This window comes from Lepus europaeus, chromosome 12, assembly GCF_033115175.1.
Source record: "Lepus europaeus isolate LE1 chromosome 12, mLepTim1.pri, whole genome shotgun sequence".
Taxonomy (NCBI): Eukaryota; Metazoa; Chordata; class Mammalia; order Lagomorpha; family Leporidae; genus Lepus; species Lepus europaeus.
Window position 1 is genome coordinate 60,522,882 of NC_084838.1, and position 22,678 is coordinate 60,545,559.

The window sequence follows — 22,678 nt, forward strand, 5'->3', positions numbered from 1 at the left end:
AAAAATCCATTTAATTTTAGGCAAAATATATGTGAAAAGATACCTTTACTTCAAGAAAGTAATTAATTGAATTTCTGCATAGGAAAGGTTTTTGCCTAGATACCATAGATTACAGTCTCTGAATAAGCATATTTGTTGTTGTTTTCTTCCAACAGTGTTTATGGGCTCAGTATTGGTGCAGAATTGCAGGCAAAGATGAACTGAGATCAGAGCTCACAAATAGTAGGCTTTCAGTTTAAGAGCCATTGGTGCTTTGTAACCCAAATGTAGTTTAAAAATATTAAGTTAGATGGTGTTCCATTATGATATAAATACTGTTTTGCTTAAGAATTGTATTAAAATATTTGTGATTAATAACCATTTAAAATTATAGGTAACATATTAATCTCAAGTACACTTAACTTACAATAGCATGGAGTACATAATAAGCATATATATAAAGCTCAGTATAACAACTGAATTAAAACGTTTGTAAACATTACCATCTGTGTATTTTTGCTAAGGCATAGAGGTATTTTTCTTTAACAGTGGTGGCTGATTGTAACTATTCTTTATTAGGCTGTCAAGCCACTTCCGTAAAAATAACTAGTTGGAGATTTCTTACTCAGTTGTATTAACTCTGACTGCTAATCATGAAGATTTAAGTTGGGACAACACTTCGAACAAGGAAGTGTGAACTGATTTAGAATATGGTCACGTGATTTTCTGTGTTAGATCATGGGGCAATTTGAGTGTTCTGACATTTGTTGCTATAAAATTACAATGTGTCCAGCTATGGTTTAGTATGACATTAATTTTCATTAACAGAGCTGCTAGTCTGTGACTGCTTCTCTTGTGCTTCATGTGTCTGTAGATAACCTAGCTCAGGTTTACAACTGTAATTGCTTTGCTAAGTAGGTTTTTGGCATGGCTTCTAATACACATAGATAAAGCTAGAATTTATTTGGTAAAGCTTACACTTACGAATATTAAGTAGTTTACTAGTAGGGACAAGTATTAGATTTTCACCTGATTCTACTACTGTTGCTTTTAAAAATATAAGTATTGGCAAGTGTAGTTAGTAAGTTACTTAAATTTGGTCTGTTCTGCTTGCTAGTATATAATTAACGAGTCAATGAGTAAATTATTTAATGGCCATGTTTGTTACCTTCGATCCTAGGACTCATCCTCTGAACATATCTAAAATTGCAAATTTCAGTATAATCTGTATTTAGCTATCCTCAATTAAATTCTTGGATACTCTACAATAGAACATGAGAGAAGTAGTAGAACCTACTTGCTTAAAACATTTTGAGCCAGTGTTGTTATTCTGTACACTAACCAATATTTAGTATTTCTGCTATCTTTGGTATGATGATGATTTATTTAACTTTAGGAAGGTTGACTTTTCTGACTTTTTCAATTATCATTGTGTGACTTTTATCAACAACGTTCACCACATATTCGTTCTTCAAATGTTGTAATACTGCCCACTAGTGCTAATTTGAGACAAAAATAACAATGGTACTTAAAATTTTTAAATAATTGGTATTACTGATGTTTTTCATTACCATTATCTTTTTTACTGTTACAATTTGTAATATCCCTTAGCCCTTATCCACCATATAGGACAGGTACAAGTGAGTAGTGAGTAGCCAAAATATTGGATAGAGAGTTGGGTGCTTTATGAAGTTGGGGAGAAGGCTGGAGGGAGCCTAAACCATCAGCCATCTCAGCAACAGAGTTGATTGAAGCAGTTCTGTGCAGAGAACTTCCTTCTGTCATCATTCTAACTTTGTCTCTTGTTGGTACCATTTTACTCTAAGAGTTGTTAATGCATGTAAGAATTTAGTTTGAGTTATTTAATCTAAGGAATTCATATTGCTGATTCTCTTTAGCTGTTCAGATGCCATTGAGAGATTATTTGAAATTTAAATATCATAATTGTGCAGTGCAGTACCATGTTGACTTGAGGTGTTAAGATTAGTGTAAAAAATGTCATTATTTAAGGGTGAGGAGAAATCAATAGGTTGCCCAAAGTTTAGGAAAACTGGGGCCTTTTCTACTGAGTCTCTTATTGCAAAGAAAAGATATTAAGTGTTTTTTGGAAGTTTTGTTACCAGAGGAGGTATCAGCAATTGAAATATAAAGGCTGGTTTTCATTTTAACAGTTAGGGTATTTTGGAGTTCTTGATACTGTGAAGGGCTCCATTTTTCTTGGTATTTTGAATACCTGTAACATACAGTGTTGTGCTTACCACAGTTGTTCAACTCTCTGATCTTTTTGGTACTGATAGCTTTATATAAACAAAGATTCAGAGGAAACAGCAGCAACAAAAGGTGTGCTTCTTTTTGTGGCTTTGTCTACCTGATTGATAAATACAGGGTTTAATTGTTTGTAGGCTGTTAACTAAAGGAAAAGCGTGTCTGCGTATTGCAAGCTCTGTGTTCTTGCCAATATGCATGGGAGATATTTTAACCTATGGTGCCTGAAGAGTGTTTTACAACCTCAACAACTAAAGCATCCTGGTGCTATTGACCTTAGCATTGAGTGACATTTTTAATTCCTGTACCAAAGAGTTACTTTTGTTTTTGGCTGACAAAGATTTTTCTTCTCACATCTTTGTGTTTATAAAGTAGAATTTAATGTTACTAAATTAAGAACTGCTGCCTCCATTTAATCTGTTTAAATGTCTCTCACTTAGACATTTTTTTAGTTAGGTTAGAATGGGTTTTAATTTTGTATTTTAATATAGCTTGGCTACTTTAGAAAATAGTTTAATAGGCTGAAATTACAAAAGATACTTTAAGCATTTTTCACAAGATTTTTTTTTTTTTATTTCTGAAACAATGAATAAAAATTAAAATAACTTTTATGTCTTTAAATGACTATACATAGTTTACTGGGCATTTTTAATTACTACTGAAACAAAATGCTAAATGATAGGTTAAGGATCCATCTGATCACAAACCACAAATTCAGTCTGTGTGTGTGTGTGTGTGTGTCTATGTCTATATATGTATCCCTTTCTCAAGAGGCAGTGCAAATGTACCTTGATTTAAGAAATAAAACTGCTCATAGAAAATTGAACTTTAGCACATTAAAAAAGGAAATAGATGGCTGTATGTAATGAAAAGTCACAGTAAAATTATTTTAAAAACTAATTATTTTGCTTAATGATTCATTTTCCAGAAAAAGGAGGAAAACACCCTTTAAATGTACTTGGAATTGTACATGTGTTGTTCTGACAGGTATACTCTTCTGGCTCCCCGATTTCTCCCCCTAAACTCTCAAAACATGTATTTAATGTCTTGAAAAGTACAGCAAAAATAGTTAATCATTCCATCAAGAAGGTAACCGTGTGTGTGTGTGTGTGTGCGCTGGGGAAGTTGACAATCACTTTTGAAAATGTTTTGCATTACTTTTAATGAGCTAAAATCACTCTCCCCTTAAATGTAGTAGATACAGTATATGGTTTTGCAGTGAATTCTGAATGGAAAAAATAAGTCTGAAGCTTACCTGAAATGTGACCTCCAATCATTTGAATTTTGTGTAGAAATCCAGATGGATATATCATTAGAGGTGAAAGCAATATTTGTTGGAACACAAAGTAGGAGGAAATACCATTATGTCTTTCTCTAATCTGCCAACAATATTTCCTAAGTTGTGTTCCCACTGTAGTGATTCTAAATGTTTTGGATTGTTTATATGAAATTTAAATTAATGTGGCTGAAATGCAGTTGTTTTTCAAGTTATTGGATAGTAGAGAATTTACCAGTATCTACTGTCACCCAGAGCTGAATATTAAAAAGAAAAGGCAAATGCTACTTTAGTATATGCAGACTAAAGCCAATTAAATGATACAACAAGAAAAAAATTCCACCACTGTCAGAGATACATGGCCAGGTGAGTTTCAAGTGTGGGTGAAGGAACTAAAACAGCCTCTTGGATGTACAGGGTACACAGGGAGCATGCCGTCTGAGCATACTGTATGTCCTTGGAATTAGTCTATAAGAAGTCTGGCCAGCAAGTTTAACAAATAGGCAAAATGCGTTAGAGGCTTCTAAAATTTTGTATCAATCTCAAATTCTGACTAGTATTTATGCCAAAATGAAAATCTTGTCTTGTTTTTCAATGGCGGTATGCTCCAAGTGCAACGTGAAGATCCTATTTTTAAATTTGTTGGCTAGTTTTCCATTCAGTTTATAATATGTGTAAATCTGAGTGCCGTGTTGTTTTACTATTTTTATCTTGTCTTTTCCCTTAAGAGAACTCAGAGAAAATCTTCACTAGCATTTCCAGTGCTAATGTTAATAAGGAAATAGTCACTGAGAGATGTAAGAATAGATTGAGAGGAGGGAGGAAAATGGTGACAATGGCAGGTGGGAACCATGTATCTTGGATATAATTATTTAAATGAAAAACAAACCATGTGTCTACCTTAAGAACAGTGTTGTTTTTAATTTATTGTAGTGATTTAGTTTTATTCATGTATTATTTCTATATTCTTTACAGATTATTTTAATTTAAATTGTGGGATTTTTACTTGTCTTGAAATGTATTATGTACTGTATTTTTAGAAATCTTATTTTTAAATAAATATTTTTTAAAAAAGCAAGACTGTTTTTCTGCCTCATTTATTAAAATCCCATATCCTGGATTTGGGCACTACCAATATGATGCACCTCTTTTCTTTTTTTTATGTAGTTTGACTACTCATAATTAGCACCCTTAGCTTGTTCTTCCATTATGACAAATTGCAATAAGTGTTCAAGAACTAAATACACATACTAGGATTGAAATTTACAAACAGTATTCCTAATTAGGCACACTTATTTTAGGGATGGCTCAGATGTCTGGATTCAGTCACCCAGTTGATTTAATATCTATTGTGCTCTATACTATTTTATGGAAGTATTTTTTCTTTGAGGAATAATAAAGTGCAGAGACCTTAAGTTTACATCTAGACACTGTTTTAGCTCTAAGGGTATTTAATGAGACTTTTGCTCTTAATGAAGTTGTATTCTAAGGATACTTAATAACTACTTGTTGACAAACTTCTTAGGGCTCAACTAAGTGCTTCTACTTGTACATAAAAAGAAATCACAAAAAAAGTGTGTTTAAGTTAGTGTGAATCAGTCAAAAGTGTCACAAGTTCTGAAATGACAATCACTCAGCAGGTCTTGGAAACAGAGAAGGAGCAGAAAGTGCCCTGAGACTGAAAGACAAGGACTCGGGCCGGCGCCATGGCTCAATAGGCTAATCCTCCGCCTGCGGCGCTGGCACCCCGGGTTCTAGTCCCGGTTGCTCCTCTTCCAGTCCAGCTCTCTGCTGTGGCCCGGGAGTGCAGTGGAGGATGGCTCAAGTCCTTGGGCCCTGCACCCACATGGGAGACCAGGAGAAGCACCTGGCTCCTGGCTTCGGATCAGCGTGGTGCGCTGGCCGCAGTGAGCAGTGAGCTGGCTGCAGCAGCCACTGGGGGGTGAACCAATGGCAAAGGAAGACCTTTCTCTCTGTCTGTCTTTCTCACACTGTCCACCCTGCCTGTCAAAAACAAACAAACAAACAAAAAAAACAGAAAGACAAGTTATGTCTTAGATTTTTTTTTTTTTACTAGAAATGTAATTTTGACAAATAGTCTGGTTAACATATAAATGATTTGGTAGATTTGCAGTATCCTTTGTTCTGATTCTAAGCAGCATTTACAGTAATGCTTTCTTGGCGATGATAAATTATAGCAGTTCTCAATTTTTTAATCTCAGGATTCCCCTACACATAAAAATTACTGCAGACCCCCCCAAAGAATTTTTGCTTCTTTAAACTTTTTGAATATTTACTGAATTAGAAACTAATTTTAGGAGCAAAAAATTAAATGATTGTTAATCATTTAAATATAAACTCATTAAATGGTAAAATATTTTGAGGCCCCTTTTATGTTTCTGCAAAGCTCTGTCAGATCAGCCTTCACAGAAGAAAGTTGGATCTCATACTGTTGCTGCATTTAGTCAGTAGCATTGTTACTTCGGTTGAAGTAACTAGAGAAATGTGGTTTAATGGAGATAATGTAGTTGGAGAAGATATTTTAACCCTCTTCCAGTAACTAGATATTCTTCAATTGATGGTGCACAAAAACCTAACAAGTAATGATTTTTAAAATGTTTTTAGTTGCAATTTGTAAACAGCAACAATACCAATGAGTTTGCATACTAACAAAGTTAAAATCCATTGATCTCTTTTTCATCTGTAAGTTATCTTAACCATACAAAATAAAATACAACTCATTAATATTGCTATTGATTTTGTCAGTAAGTACAGTGTTGGAAAGCTATAAAGTTCATATTTTTCAGAATTTTCATTTTCATAGGAAACGCTGAATTTTACTAGTGGCAACCACATACTGTCAGTAATTTTCCTTGGAGTGATTTGTTTGGTTACCTGACTCATTTTTGAGAAAATGTTCACCAAATACCCAAGTCTGAAAAAAAAATTTGCCAATTACTCTTTTAAGTATAAAATAGTGCTTTATGAAAAAAGGTGGTTAGTTCAGCTTGCAACTCAAACAGTTGCACAAATGCTTTTCCTCAGTGGTAAACAGTCATACTTTGGATTTGTGTTAAGGGCTTTTTATGTATCCCTTATTTTATTAAACACAGTATTAAAAAGTGACTCAACAGTTTAATAAAATGAGTAATTTTACTGCATTGTCAAAGTGAAGCTTACTATTAATTTTTAAGCTGATGTCTGTTTGAATCTAGTGAATTTGGCTCTATTTGGGAAGGAATGCAGTGAAGGAAACTTTTTAAAATAGAACAACATGCGTTTGAGACTCGATTTCATTTACTCTGTATTTGATAAGTGAGAAAAACACATCGGCTGCTTAAAGAGAGTTTTTATCAGTATATTCCAATTTCTGAGACCTTAAAATATGGAGGTCCTTGCAGATTCACATTAACTTAGTCTTCTTATACAAAGACAAAAAATAAAAACACATGCTAGTAATACAAGACTGCAAAATCATTTGAGAAGCTGCCAGATACTGTAGATGAGCAAATGCATACAAATGCTGCTCTAGGCTGACCAATTACCCATATGAGCAGCAATTATATTAGCGTGCAAGGGCAATTGGAGGGAAAATTGGACCCTGTGGACATCCAGCTGAGCAAACAGGACTGAGGAAGGATAGAGGTTATGTGTTGGTTTGAAAAAAACCAATACATCTAAGCTTACTTAAAAAAAATATTTGTAAGAGTCACAACACATTCTTTGTGTAGTCTTTGGATGCCTAGTGTTTTTAAATTAATCCTCCTCTGCAAATGAAGAAGTATCTCTGCTCAAGGATCAACATCCAAATAGCAATGCGTTTTGCATGTAAGAAAGACCAGAATATTTAGATATGGAACTTGGAATATACAAATCCAATCATTCAGGTGCTACCAGAGATACAGACTTCAGATGGCTTTAGTGGTAGGTTTAACTGGGGCATGATCTGGATGATCTTTATCCACAATACTGAAGGTTTATTAATTTTTTTTTAACTAGAAGTGTTCCCTGGATCTAACCTGAATGTTGAGGACTTTATATAATGTGGAACCTTCATAGTTCTACCTTGAAACTATCAATAGGTAAACCTTGATGAATCAGTAATAAATATAAAGTTAACAGGATTCATTAAGTAAATTTTATGAGCTGTGTTTGTTTAGGACATGGACCTCATCCCATATAATAGGTTCATGTTTTAATGCCATCTAGATGTGACCAATATCAAGGCTTTTGAGGTGATCCACACTTGCTATGACATGAGATAGATTTTGTTTGGTCAGTTTTTAAAATTTACACAAACTTCCTCACAGCCATCCCTGTCTCTTCCACACTATTTTCTCCATAGCACTCATCACCATCATGTCACTCCTCTTCACATATAATAGACATATTCTAGTTGCTGATGTGTAACATCCCTAAACTTGTAACATAAAACAGTGAAACAACCAGCCATTTTTTTATGGTTCAAGATTTGATGGGTTAGGAATTCAGAAGGGACATTGCAGCTTGATTCTGTTCCACTGAGGGCTTAGCTGTAAAGACTCAAAGACGGTGGAGGGTCTTGTTACCAAGGCCTTTCCTAAGTCAGGATTATGTATTTTCCTTTATTTCTCAAAATTTTGATAGTTTCCCTCCCTTTTATTATGCTTCAGAATCCATTCAGAACTTACAACTCCAATGTGACTTTTTTAACATTGATGTTATTATTTTTATAAATTTGTTTGTAATAAGTGTATAGTGGGAAACTAACTACATTGTTTCAGATGGATAAAATCCCAACATGTAAGACCTGAAGCTATAAAACTCCTAGACAATAACAACAACAAAAATAGAGGAAAGGTGTTATAACATCAGTTTTCTCAGTTATTTCCTGGAGGGGATTCTGAACACACAAGAAACACAAGCAAATAGAAGTTGGAATGCATCAAACTGAAAAGCTTCTATACAGCTAAGGAAACAATCAACAGAATGAAAAGGCAGCATTTACATGGGAGAAAATATATTTTCCAACCACGCATCTGCTAAATGAAAATATCTAAGAAGCTCCTACAACTCAAAAACAATGACAAAAACAAATAATCCAGTTTAATAATGGGCAAAGGACTTAAATAGACATTTCTCCCAAAAAGAGTTAAAATGGCCCACAGGTTTATGACGAGCTACTCAATATCGCTAATCATCACGGAAACAGAAGGTGAAATTGCAGTGAGGTCTCATCTCACACCTCTTAGAAGAGCCATTGTATATTTTTGAAGAAGCCAGAAATAACCATTGATATAGATATGGAATATTGGAACTCTTGTCCACAGTTCGGAATGTAAGATGGTGCAGCCACTGAAAAAGACAGTACAGAGATTCCTTTAAAGATTACAAATAGAAATATAGTCCTGGAATGGTCCAGAAATTCCACTTTTGCTTATTTTCCTTCCAGAATTTGAATTAGGATCTGGAAGAGATTTTTACACTTCGATGTTCAGAGCAACATTATTTGCAATAGCCAAGAGGTGTAAACAACCTGAAAGCCTATTTGTGGATGAAGAGAGAAAAGCAAGATGATACACACATCCATGAAATACTCAGCCATTGAAGTGGAGAAATCTTATCATAGACTCCACCATGCACCTGAGAGCATTATGCTAATAAGGCAGTCACAGACATGCACTATATGGTTTTATTTATATGAGGCATCTTTCTAAAGTAATCAAATGCATAGAAACAAAGTAAACTTTAGGTGGTTGCTATAAGGGGTGGGGAATGAGAATTGCTACTTAACAGACACATGAAGGGATTTCAAAAACTTCATGGAAAATGGAATTAAAGGATCACTTTAGTGGAGCAGGCATTTAGCCAAGCAGTTAAGATGCCCATGTTTTATATTGGATTTCTTGGGTTCAATTCTAGGCTCCAGCTCCTGATTCCAGCTTGCCACCAGTACAGACCCAGATTAGCAACATTAATGGTTCAAGTATTTGGGTTCATTTCACATACATGGGAGACCTGGATTGCATTTCTCACTACAGCTCGGCCCAGCCCTAGCTATTGTGAGCATCTGTGGAGTGAACCAGCAGATAGGAGGTTTCTCTGTCTCTCTGTCTCTCTCTCTCTCTCTCTCTCTCTATCTCTCTCACTCTCTTCCCCCCCTTCCCTCCCTCTCCCCTCTTCTTCTCCTTTTACCTCTCCCTCTAAAATAAATGATAATTTAAAAAAATATTTTGGTCACTGCTTCAAGTCTGGAGGAAACAAATCTAACAAGCAGATTAAACTCACAGGGGTCTAAAACAAAGGACAGAGTGATTGTTAGAGGACCTAAGAAAGGTGCTGTCCAAACCACTATTTAGTTTTTTCCATAGAGAGGCAAATAGAAACTGACAGGAGGGGCCTGATAACAATTAGGTGGGCTAAGGCCTGCCCAGGTATATATGAGGTCCAGATCTTTCTCTTCACGTAGGGTACTGGAAGAGACATAAGGGAGGTGTAAACCTCCTTAGAGAAGGCACCCTGCTGACTTCCATTACCTAGTTGGCCTGAGAGGAGAGCTGGTCCCCCTCTATGCCACTCTGGCTGGAGGTCTCTGACTCTAATAAATCTTAAATCTCAAAAAAAAAAATATTTTGGTCAAAAACTTTGAAATCTATTCAGTGTTTCGTTATATGCATTTTCCATGAACTTTTTGAAGTAGCCTCATATTCTGGATACAGGGTCTTTATCAGACAAACGACAGTCTGTGGCTGTCTTTTAATTTTCTTAGTGATATCTTTTGAAGCAAAACATTTAAATAATTCCAATTTTTCAAGCAATTATGCTTTTAGTACTATTATTTTAGAACATTTTGCCTAATCTAAGGTCATGTTGGTTTTCATCAAGAAGTTTTGTAGTTTTAGGTTTTACTATTAGGTTTATGATCTATTTTTAGTTAATTGTTATGTATAGTGTGGAGTGAAAGTCCAAAGTTTCTTTTGTTGTACATAGATAATCCAGCTGTTTCACTACCATTGTTGAAAAGACTGTTTTTTCACCATGGAGTTATTTTGGCAAATTTATTGATAGTCAATTAATCTTAAAGTTTATTTCTTGAATTTGAATTATTTCCCATTGTTCAACACACAGCTATTCCACATTTCAGCTTTATGTTCAGTTTTGAGATCAGATATTGCAAGTCCAACTTTGTGCCTTTCAAAATCATTTTAGCTATTCTAGGTCATTGGTATTTCCATTGAAATTTTAAGAACAATTTATGAATTTCTAAAAAAAGTTCTGAAATTTTAATAGGGGTTGCATTCAATTGGTAGATTAATTTGCTGAAAACTGCATCTTCACAATATTGAGTCTTCCAGTCCATGACTATTTAGATCTTTATTTTTGTCTCAGCTGTGTTTTTAAATTTTCATAGTTTTTAATTTACAAAATTGTTTTCTTGTTAAATTTATGTCGAGTATTTTTATGCTATTGTGATTGGAAGTTCTTTCCTACTTTAGTTTTCAGTTTGTTTATTATGTGCAGGGGTACAAGTGGTATTTATTACTCATCTTTTATCCTGTGACGATGCAGAACTTGCTTGTGAACTCCTGTGTGTATGTGGTTGTGTGGATGTGTATGTATGTGTCCGTGTGCACATGTCCATGTGTTACAGATTTTCTATGTGCAACATGATTCCATCTGAAAATAAAAGTTTTATTTCTTCCTGTCAATTCTGTTTATTCCTGAATGTCTTTCCTTCTTTTCTTCTCCCTTCCCCCTTTATTATTGAGCTGGCTAGTATCTCCAGCGTGATGTTTAGTAGAAGCAGACAGTGGGTGTCCTTGCTTTGTTCCTGATCTTGGAGGGGGGAATTACAAAGTTTTTAACTAACTATGAAGTTAGCTGTAGGTTTTTATAGATTCTCTACTCCAGGCTGATGTAAAGTTCTTGTCATGAATGGGATTAGAGTTTCTTAAATCCTTTCCTTCCAACTGTTGGGATCTGTTTAAATCATCATGTCCTTTTAATGCACTGTTAATATAGCAATATTGCATTAATTGATTTTAATCAAGTAAATTAACCATGTATTCCCAGGAGGAACATACCTCTTGGTTGTAGAGGCAAATAATCTTGTTTTTAAACTGCTGGATTCAATTTACTAATAGTTTAAGGATCTTTACATGTATGTTTGTGAGAGATAGTGACCAGTAGTGTCTATGCAATGTCTTTGGTTTTGGTATTAGATTAATACTGCCTTAATATAGTGAATTGAAAAGTGATTCCTCATTTTTTCTTCCTGAATGAGTTATAAAGGACCAGTATTATTTCTGCTTTAGATATTTGATATGTTTCACCAATGAAACCAACCATCCCTGGGCTTTGATTTGCTAATAGTTTTTTTTATTATTATTAATTAATTTATTTGAAAGAGTTGCAGAGAGACAGAGAGAGAGCTTCCAACTGCTGGTTCACTCCCCAAATGGCTGCAACAGCCAGGGCTGCACCAGGCCCAAGCCAGGAGCCAAGAGCTTCTTCCTGTCTCCTACGTGGGTGTAGGGGCCCAAGCACTCGGGCCATCCTCTACTGCTTTTCCAGGCTCATTAGCAGGGAGCTGGATGAGAAGTGGAGCAGCCAGGACTTGAACTGACGCTGTTATAGGATGCCAGTGTCGCAGGTGGCGGCTGCACCCACTACACTACTACAAGACTTTAAATTATTCAGTATGTTAACTTGGCATAGATCTGTTCCATTTCTGTTTCTTAAGTCTATTTTGGGAATTTATGTTTTTCTAGGAATTTATTTCTTCCAAATTATCTAAGTTATTGGTGCAAAATGTTCATAGCTTTATAATCCTTACGATTTCATAGTGTCAGTAGTGATGTTTTCTCTTTCATTTTTGGTATTGGCACACTGTATTTTTTAATTTTGTTTAGTCTGTTGAAATACTTATCAATTCTGTAGATTTTAAAATTCATAATTTTGTTTTCACTGATTTTCTTTATTTTTATTTTTCCATTCTGTTGGATTGTACTGTAATTTCTAATTACTGCTCTACTTCCTTTTCTGTTTTTTGCTTTGAGCTTAGTTTCTTAAGATAGAGCTTAACTCATTGATTTTGAGTTCTGCAGTCTTTTCAGACTTTAAATTGCCTTCTAAACACTACTTTAACTGCATCACATAAATTTTCATATGTTGTGTTCTTTTTTCGTGCAATTAAAAATAGTTTAGGGGCAGGCATTTGGTACAGTGGTTAAGTCACTGCTTTGGATGTCTACATCTCGTATCAGTGTCTGCTTTGAGTCTTAGCTACTCCACTTCAGTTCCAACTTCCTGTTAATACACACCTTAGTAGACAGCAAGTGATAGCTTGAGTACTTGGATCCCTGCCACCAATGTGCAAAGCCCAGATTGAGTTCCAGGCTCCTATCTTCAGGATGGCCCAGCCCTGGCTGTTGCAGGCATATGAGGAGTGAACTAATAGAACCTGCACTCTAATATGGAATACTGTCATTGCAAGTGATGGCTTAACTGTTGCACAACCACGGTGCCCACTCCTTTTAATTTATTGAAGCTAATGATTTATCTTTAAAATTTTCTTTTTAAATTTTATTTGAAGCCGGCGCCGCGGCTCACTAGGCTAATCCTCCACCTAGCGGCGTCGGCACACTGGGTTCTAGTCCCGGTCGGGGCACCGGATTCTGTCCCGGTTGCCCCTCTTCCAGGCCAGCTCTCTGCTGTGGCCAGGGAGTGCAGTGGAGGATGGCCCAAGTGCTTGGGCCCTGCACCCCATGGGAGACCAGGAAAAAAAGCACCTGGCTCCTGCCATCGGATCAGCAGGGTGCGCCGGCCGCAGCGCGCCTACCGCGGCGGCCATTGGAGGGTGAACCAAAGGCAAAGGAAGACCTTTCTCTCTGTCTCTCTCTGTCTCTGTCTCTGTCTCTCTCTCTCTCTCACTATCCACTCTGCCTGTCAAAAATAAAAAAAATTAAAAAAATTTTTTTTTTAAATTTTTAAAAAATTTTTATTTGAAAGACAGAGAGACAGAGACACCCCCATCCACTGGTTCACTCTTCAAATGCGCAGGAACCTGGAACTCAATCCATGTCTCCCATGTGGTTCCTGTCACACAACCATTTGAGCCATCACCTGCTACCTCTCACACTTTAGTAGGAAGCTGGATTTGGGAGTGGAGCTACATCAATGTGGCTCAATCAACAGCAGCCTCTGAGACCCCCAGGAAGACTTTTTGGAGCTTTTACTCTGCATGACAGCTTCCTTTTTGTGCCCTGCAAATTTGAGCTGCCATCTCTTTAATTCAGGCAGACGACTATCCTCGGCAGAAATCCAGAGGGGATTTTAGGACTCACCTCATTTGTTTTCCTTTTTTTCAGGGGGTGTAGCACTGTACTACATAGTAGATAATATATGAGAATGGTTATTTCATACATTTTTCCAGCTTTTTTTGAACCTGTTACAGAGCTTGTATTACCATTATATATATATATATATATATATATATATATATATATATATATATATATATATATATATATATAAAGCCTAGAGAAACAGAGGTCTTCACTCCCCAGATGCCTACAGCAGCAGGAACTGGGGCAATCTGAAAACCAGGAGCTGGGAATTCAGTCTGGATCCCACATAGGTGACAGGGATCCAGCTACTTAAGCCATCAGCTGATGCATGCTAGGGTATGCGTTAGCAGGAAGCTGGAGTCTGGAACAGAGCTGAGACTTGAACCCAGGCACTCTGATGTGGCATGCACGTGTCCTAGATGCCTGTTTGGTCCATTACTTTGTAAACAGCAATGTATTGCTTCTCCTTTTCCTTACCAGACATGTGAATATCTGATATTCTGAGCCAAGAGAGGGCGTAGAGGAAAACAGAATGCATATCTATTAAGGCTCATTCCATTTATCTCCATTCCAGAACTTGGTGAGTGTGGGCCACAAATTTCAGATAGCGCCATAGCATGCCCTCTCATTTCTGAGACAGGATTACATTAAAATTTTTGGCTTTTGCATTTGTGTTACCTGTTTGATTATAAGAAAATGATGAGGAAGATCACTACTGGAAAAATTATTTTCACAGAGAAATTCCTGATGGGTCAAGAGAGGACTATTACCCAATTTTCTGTTAGGTGTAGACTCAGTCATCTAAGTTGGTGGATTCATGGTGGAAATTTGTGGGACTCTGCCTTTTCTCAGGCTATTTCGGTTTCCTGATAAAAAGCTGGAATTGGTTGTGAATTGAAGCTTCTATAGATATTTCCTTTTCAGTCGTATTCCATCAGCCTTATATCATCATCACCATCATCATCATCATCATCATCATCATCATCATTCTATAGTTTATTGAGGTGTCTCAACCCATTAGGGCAAAAAATGAACCTTTTATTCCTAAATAATCATTCTCTGTTAACTCCTTATTATACCTCTGGGTTGTAGTTCCCTTGGTAACATTTTGCCCCAGTTCTGTAATGTTTTCAGTCATTCTGGCCTTTATTAAAGCAGATTTATTCTTGTATTTAAGCCTTGCTCATGCTCAGTTTAAACTTTTAATGTTCCATTCAATTCAAAGCTCTTTCTATCCCTACTCCTACCTCCAAATCAGGCTGGAGCTGAAACTGTCCATTGATGAGGGTGGGGTGTTGCAGTCACCCACTATTGTATTGGGATCTATCTCTTCCTTTAGGTCTAATAGTATTTTCTGTATATATCTGGGTGGTCTTGTGTTGGGTGTATATATATTTATGATTGTTATGTCTTCTTGCTGAATTGAGCCTTTTATCAAAATATAATATCCCTCTTTATCCCTTTTTTCAGCTTTTGATTTGAAGTCTGTTTTATCTGATATCAAGATAACTATACCCCCTCACTTTTGGTTTCCTTTTGTCTGGTTTATCTTGTTACAACCCTTCATTTTCTTTTTTTTATTTTTTAACTTTTATTTAATGAATATAAATTTCCAATGTACAGCTTATGGATTACAATGGCTTCCCCCTCCCATAACTTCCCTCCCACCCGCAACCCTCCCCTCTCCCGCTCCCTCTCCCCTTCCGTTCACATCAAGATTCATTTTCAATTCTCTTTATATACAGAAGATCAATTTAGTATATATTAAGTAAAGATTTCAATAGTTTGCACCCACATAGAAACACAAAGTGAAACATACTGTTTGAGTACTAGTTATAGCATTAAATCAAAATGTACAACCCTTCATTTTCAGTGTGTGTCTATCTTTGTTTGTGAAATGAGTTCCTTGTAGGCAACATATAGTGAGGTTGTGGTTTTTGATCCATTCAGCACCTAATTCTTTTGGTTGGTGAATTTAATCCATTTATATTCAAGGTTAGTATTGATAGATAAGAACTAAGACCTGTCATTGTGTTGATTGGGTAGTGATTCTACCTGCTCTGTTAGTGAGTTTGGTGGTGTCATGTGTTTTCATGATATTTGTTTCTAATGCAGGACACCCTTCAGAATTTCCTCTAAGGCTGGTCTGGTCGTGGTGAATTCTCTCTCTTTTTGCTTATCTGGAAAATACTTCTTCACTTTTTTAAAAGATTTTATTTATTTATTTATTTGAAAGTCGGAGTTACACAGAGAGAGAAGGAGAGGCAGAGAGAGAGAGGTCTTCTGTCCACTGGTTCACTCCCCAAATGGCTGCAATGGCTGGAGCTGTGCCAATCCGAAGCCAGGAGCCAGGGGCTTCTTCCCAGTCTCCCATGTGGGTGCAGGGACCCAAGCACTGGGGCCATTTTCTACTGCTTTCCCAGGCTACAGCAGAGAGCTGGATGGGAAGAGGAGCAACCAGGACTAGAACCGGCGCCCAAATGGGATGCCGGCACTGTGGGTGGAGGATTAACCTACTGCACCACAGTGCCAGCCCCTACTTCTTCACTTTTAAAGGATAGCTTCACTAGATATAATATTCTTGGTTGAAAGTTTTTTTCTTTTAAGCTCTGAATATATCATACCACTTTCTTCTGGCCCATATGGTTTCCACTGAGAAACCTGATGTTAATCTAATTAGTTTTCCTTTGTATGAAACGTAATGCTTTTCTCTTACTGGTTTTAGTATTCTCTCCTTTTTTCTTTAACTTTGGACAATTTGATGACAGTATGCCTTGGAGAAGAAATTTTTTGGTTGAGTCTGCTTGGGGTCCTTTGAGTTTCTTGTATCTGGATGTCCATGTCTCTTTCAAGACCTGAGAAATTTTAACTATTATTTCATTTAGTAGGTTCTCAGTGCCCTTTCCCTTTTCTTCTATTTTAGGAATGCCTATAATATGAATATTTGGTCATTTAATAGTATCCTATATTTCACATAGACTTCAATTTTTAAAATTCCTTTCTCTTTATCTTTATCTTATTGGTCTGTTTCAAAGTTCTTGTCCTCAAGGTCAGAAATTCTTTCTTTCATTTGGTCTATTCTGCTGTTAAAGCTCTCAATTGTATTTTTTAGCTTCATTGATTGAAGATTTCATCAGTAGAATGTCTACTTGGTTCTTCTTAATGAATTCTGTCTCCTTAGTAATATTTTCATTCACATAACTTGTTGATTTCCTCATTTAATCTATCTGTATTCTCTTGTATCTCATGAGTTTCCTTACAGTCATTATTTTGAATTCTGTATCTGTTATTTCATAGATTTCTTTCCGTTCAGGATCTGATTCTGTAGGAGTGTTGTGTTCTCTTGGAGTCTCCTGTGTCCCTACATTGGTACCTGCCCATCTGGTATATTTGCCCCTTCTTCTTTATGGGGTAAGTTTTATTGTAAAAGAGTTCATGGTTTAGTTGGTATGCAGGGTGTCACTTGGCTTGTTGCTGTCTTTGTTTTTAGGTGAGCCCAGGATGTAGTCTCTGAGTGATTTCTTTTGTTTTCATCAATGTCAGCTGTATCTATAAGTGATACAGTGGTCTAGTCTCCTGCAGTTCATAGGAATAGAAGTATGGCTTTGAGATGAATAAGGGTTTCCTTGGGTATGTATCTTCGGCCCACAGAGAGTTCAGTGTTAGTATCCCTGGGGAATGTGATAGCCAAGGCGTTGTTCTTGGTGCTGAGGGAGACAAGTATGACTGCCCTCTTGTCCTGCTGCGAGTCTGAGTGATGCTGGGATTTGTGGCTCCAATTATTGTGGTTCTTAGGACTGTGTGATACAGATCCTTCCTCAGGTTCTGATGGGAGAGTCCAACTGATGTTGGGACTTACAACACTAACAGCCTAGTCCTAGGGCTAGAGGATGTAACGTGACCCCTGTTCCAGCCCTAGGGAGTGACTACAAGATATACAGGAGATTGTACTCTGAGTGTGAGTCCAGAGAGCTGGAATGCAGGTAGGTTCTCCCCTGTGTCCACTGGGTAGATGCCAGTGGCACTGAGAAATGTAGAATGAATTGTTACAGTCCTAGTGTTGCAGGGTATAGTGGATTTTTTATGGGGTAGCTCCAGGGCTGATGCCCCAAAACTCCCACAGTTGCCGGATGCAGGGGATCTATCCTTTGCCCCACACGTTGCCTTAACTCTGACTAAGATGTTGGTAGGAGAACAGAAGTGCACTGTGTGACTTTCACTGCCAAATATGGCACTCTGGGCAAATGGGGAAGGGGAAGGAAGCAAGTCCGCTTCCCTGCTCCAAGCCCAGCAATTGCTCAGACCCCAGTTAGCTCTCCAGGTTGAAGCAAAAGTCAGTGGGTGCCTGTGGAATTCCCCATCAGCTACAACTGTGAGCGGAGGGGCTTACAGCGATTTCTTCCTACCTTGGCATGTTAAGGTGGCGGCTCACAGCTGGCAGCTGGCTGCACCACACGGCTGACTGCAGCGTTGTCTCTGTCTTCTCTTGTCCCAGAGTCTTCATTGTTTTTTTTTTCCCACTTCTTTAAAAATTTCCCTCAGTCAGGAAATGTAGTCCTTCCTTTGTTCTTTTCATATCACAGAGCAGCCTAAGTTAGTGTGGTTGCACCCAATTTAGCACCTTGGATCTCTCTGAAGTTTTCCTTTTAAACTCCATTTTACAGGTGAGAATATTAAGGTCACTCAATTATTAAATAGTGGAGTCAAAAATCCCAGACCTAGAGTTTGTATTTTTAAAATATTTATTTTATTTATTTGAAAGATAGAATTGCAGAGAAAGGTAGACACACACACACACACACAGAGAGGTCTTCCTCTCTCTTCCTCAATACAATTTACTGCAAGTCTTTCACTTGCCTCTTTTTTTTGATTTATTTTATTTATTTGAAAGAGTTATTTGACAGAGAGAGCAAGGTAGAGCCAGAGAGAGGGGAAAAGAGAGAGAGAGAGAGAGAGAGAGAGAGAGAGAGAGAAAGTGAAAGTCTTCCATTCGCTGGTTCACTCCCAAGGTGGCTACAATGGCCAGAGCTGGGCCAATCCAAAGCCAGAAGCCAGGAGCTTCCTCCGGGTCTCCCACAATGGTGCAGGGGCCCAAGGACTTGGGCCATCCTCTACTGCTTTCCCAGGCCATAGCAGAGAGCTGGATTGGAAGTGGATCAGCCAGAGCATGAACTGTCATCCCTATGGGATGCTGGCTCCCCAGGTGGAGGCTTTCTTATCCCACTGTGCCACAGCACTGGCCCCTAGACTTTGTATTTTTAATTACTCATGCTATTTTTTCCTAGATTGCGCCTTTGGAAAATTCATGTTCTTGCGGGTTTCTGTCTCCAGTGGAGAGGCCGAAGGGGATGCACTGGTGCTGCTGCGCAGAAGCCAGCCTCAGCCAGAGGGCTCCTTTTCTCCCTGGAGCCTCCAACTTTGGACTTCTGTGATTCAGCCATAAATAATAAATATGGCTGAGTAGAGGTTAATAAAACACGCATTGGATTACTGCCAGCTTTACTCTAGGTCCTTGTTTCTTTGGTTGTTCTGTTGGGGACTGACTGTTTCTTTGGGAATTCATTTCCCTGTGTGGATTTGAATTAATTCCCTCAGGCCGCAGAATTGTAATCTGGAAGAGTTCATTCAGCAAATGGCACCCAGCTTTTCTCACTCCGGTTTGCCAAAGACACTGTGAGGCTTTGTTTGAACACAGGCAACAGTACTGGACGGCAGATGTTTGCAAATAGCATTTGTTTAATTGCTCAGGCACTTTATAATATATTTTTTGTCCTAAGCTGTGGAAAACACATCCTTCATCAGCTTCAGCATAGAGTGTAACTTTGGAGGGCCATTCTGGCTGTCTTTTTTCCTTGTGCATTGGTCCAGACAGATGGAGTGAACAAAAAGAAGAGAAAGAGGAAGCTGTTGGCAGTTACCCTCAACTTTGCCTCTTTGTGGGAGCAGCAGCAATATAGAAATGACTACTCTTTCCAGTTTTGCTCCCCACCCCCTAAGGAAAATCCCCAAGCAACAGAAAAGCACAGGGAGGAGGATTACATGGTGGCAGCCCACTCTGGCAGCACATCTTACAGCATCTGTAGTCAGCCTGCATCTGAACTCTGTTGCAGGGAGTTGGCACAGCCCCCCGGGCTAGCGCAAGTGCTAATAGCAGGTTTCTGTGGGCACAGGAAGAGTGCCCAGCACGGCCCTTCGCTCTGTGTACGGCCTCTTCCTTGTGCTGCAGAGCCTGACAGTTGCACCTCGGGAGGACATGGGTGTGTGGTGAGCTGGCCTAGGTTTCAGATGCACCAGTGTGACTCAGAGAGGCCCACTTTAGAAAGTGACATGCTCCAGAACCACCTTCATGATGTCGCCACTGGCTCTTCCTACCCTGGAGTCGGTCAGCCTGCCCAACCTTTGGACCATTCTACTCTGCCCTTCCAGAATTTCCAGTAATTCCTGCAGAAGTACACAGGAATTCACATAGCTGGATATCACCTGGAGAATTTGACTCAACAGGGCTTGATGGTGCATGGGACAGTGTAGGTGATTTCTGATGTGCAGGTAAGGTGATAGACACTAGTTCAGTGATGTGACACTAAATGTATCCTTCCCAGGGAGGGCATTATTGTGCAGCAGATTAAGCTGCTGATTGGGATGTCAGCATCCCACATCAGATTGCTGGTTTGAGTCATGGCTATTCTACTTCAAATCCAGCTCCCTGCTGATTCCCCTGGGAAGGCAGTAGATGATGGCTCAAGTACTTGAGTTACTGCCAGCCATGTGGTAGAACAGGATGGAGTTCTGAGTTCCTGGCTTCAACCTAGCCCAGCCCTGGCTTTTATGGCTATTTGGGGAATGAACCAGCAGATGGAAGATTTGTCTGTCTCTCTCTGCCTGTCAGATAAATAAATCTTTTTTATTTTCTATTGCATAGTTTAAAATAATTTTTAAGAAAATATTTTTTTAAGAATGTGTCACTTGCAGCAGACTCATAGAATGGCAGGTGTCCTAAACAGCACTCTGGCCTCAGAATCAGCCCTTAAGGCATTCAGATCTGGCTGAAGAGCCCATGAGAGTATTTTAGGCATGGAAAGCCAAGACACTCTGGCAAAAAAAAAAAAAAAAGAAGAAGAAGAAGAAGACCTAAATGAAAGATCTCTGTGAGTGAGATCCCAGTGGAAAAAACAGGGCCATCAAAGAAGGAGGTACCTTTGTCTGAAGGGAGGAGAGAACTATGACCTCGTCTAAATAAGATCAGAGTCAGTGAACTCAAAAAGCTTCCATAGCCTTGGCAACTCATGACAAGAGCCTAGGGGGATTACTGACGCCATGAATAAGAGTGTCAATTTGTTAAGTCAACAGCAGAAGTCACTGTGCACTACTCCCCATGTAGGATCTCTCCTTAATGTGTTGTACAATATGAATGAATGCTATAACTAGTACTCAAACAGTACTTTACACTTTGTGTTTCTGTGTGGGTGTAAACTGTTGAAATCTTTACTTAATATATACTAAATTGATCTTCTGTATATTAAGATAATTGAAAATAAATCTTGATGTGAATGGAATAGGAGAGGGAGCAGGAGATGGGAGGGTTGTGGGTGGGAGGGAATTTATGGGGGGATTTTGCCACTGTAATCCAAAAGCTGTACTTTGGAATTTTATATTTATTAAATAAAAGTTAAAAAAAAAAGAATGTGTCATTTGTATGTAATAATTAGTAAGGAAGGTCTTTCAAAACTAATATTCCAATTCTGGCTCTGCCAATTATTAACTGTGTGACCTTAGATAAATCACTTAGACTCTCCGTGTCTTATTGTGCTAATCTGTCATATAGTCTCTGATATAAGAATGGTAATATTACCTCCCTCATGGGGTGGTTTGTGGACTGGATGAATTCTTACTTGTGAAACACTTATAATATAGTAATCCCTAAATAAATTGTTGTAATTTCTTAGTGTAAACTTACTTAGAAGAAATAAAAAATGGCCAGACATTTGCTTTGAAGTTTGTTTTGTTGGAATTGTGTAGGAAATTCCTTTGCTCTACATTTGTGTAGCTGTTTACATAACATGAATCTTTGAAGCGACCCTGGAGTGCCAGTTGATTTTTCCTTAATTTACATCTCTCTTAAAAAAAAAAAAAACACCTTTCTTGTAGAGCCTAGGGTTTTTGAAAAGATTTATTTTGTTGATTTGGAAGGCAGAGTGATGGATAGAGAGAGAGAGAAAAAAAGTGAGCTTCCATCCTTTGATTCACTACCCACAGGTTCACAACAGCCCAGGCTGGGCCAAGCCAAAGCCAGGAGCCTGGGAACTTCATCCGGGTCTCCCACATGGTGGCAGGGGCCCAAGGACTTGGGCCATCTTTTGCTGCTTTCCTAGTCATGTTATCAGGGAGCTAGATCAGAAGTGGAGCAGCTGTGACTAGAACTGGTGCTCCAATATGGGATGCCAGCATTGCAGGCAGCAGCTTAACTCACTGTGCCACATCACCAGCCCCTAGAGCCCAGTTTTGATTTTTATAAAGTTAATTTAATTTTTTAACACAAGCTCTTTGAAGCCCTGCTAAACAAGTGGAATACCCACTTGCCTTTTTTATTTTTTTAGATTTTATTTATTTATTTGAGAGGCAGAGAGAAGCAAGATCTTACATCCCCTGGTTCACTCCACAAATGGTCACAAAAGCCAGAGCTGAGCCTATCCAAAGTCAGGAGCTAGGAGCTACTTCCAGGTTTCCCATGTGAGTGCAGGGACCCAAGCACTTGAGCCATCTTCTGCTGTTTTCTGAGGCCATAAGCAGAGAGTTGGATCGTAAGAGGAGCAGATGGGACATGAACCTGCAC

General features: G+C 38.2%; 1 protein-coding gene across 4 annotated transcripts in view; it reads left to right on the forward strand.

The window, feature by feature from the left end:
* ZDHHC21 (zinc finger DHHC-type palmitoyltransferase 21) overlaps window positions 1-20,668 on the forward strand; it is a 96,978-nt gene extending 76,310 nt beyond the window's left edge. For all 4 annotated transcript variants that reach the window (XM_062208236.1, XM_062208238.1, XM_062208239.1 and 1 more), the window contains one exon: window positions 19,134-20,668. In XM_062208236.1, the coding sequence (XP_062064220.1) occupies window positions 19,134-19,308 (175 nt within the window). In that variant the 3' untranslated portion in view covers window positions 19,309-20,668. The remainder of the gene's footprint in view (window positions 1-19,133) is intronic.
* Window positions 20,669-22,678: the final 2,010 nt, after the last annotated feature.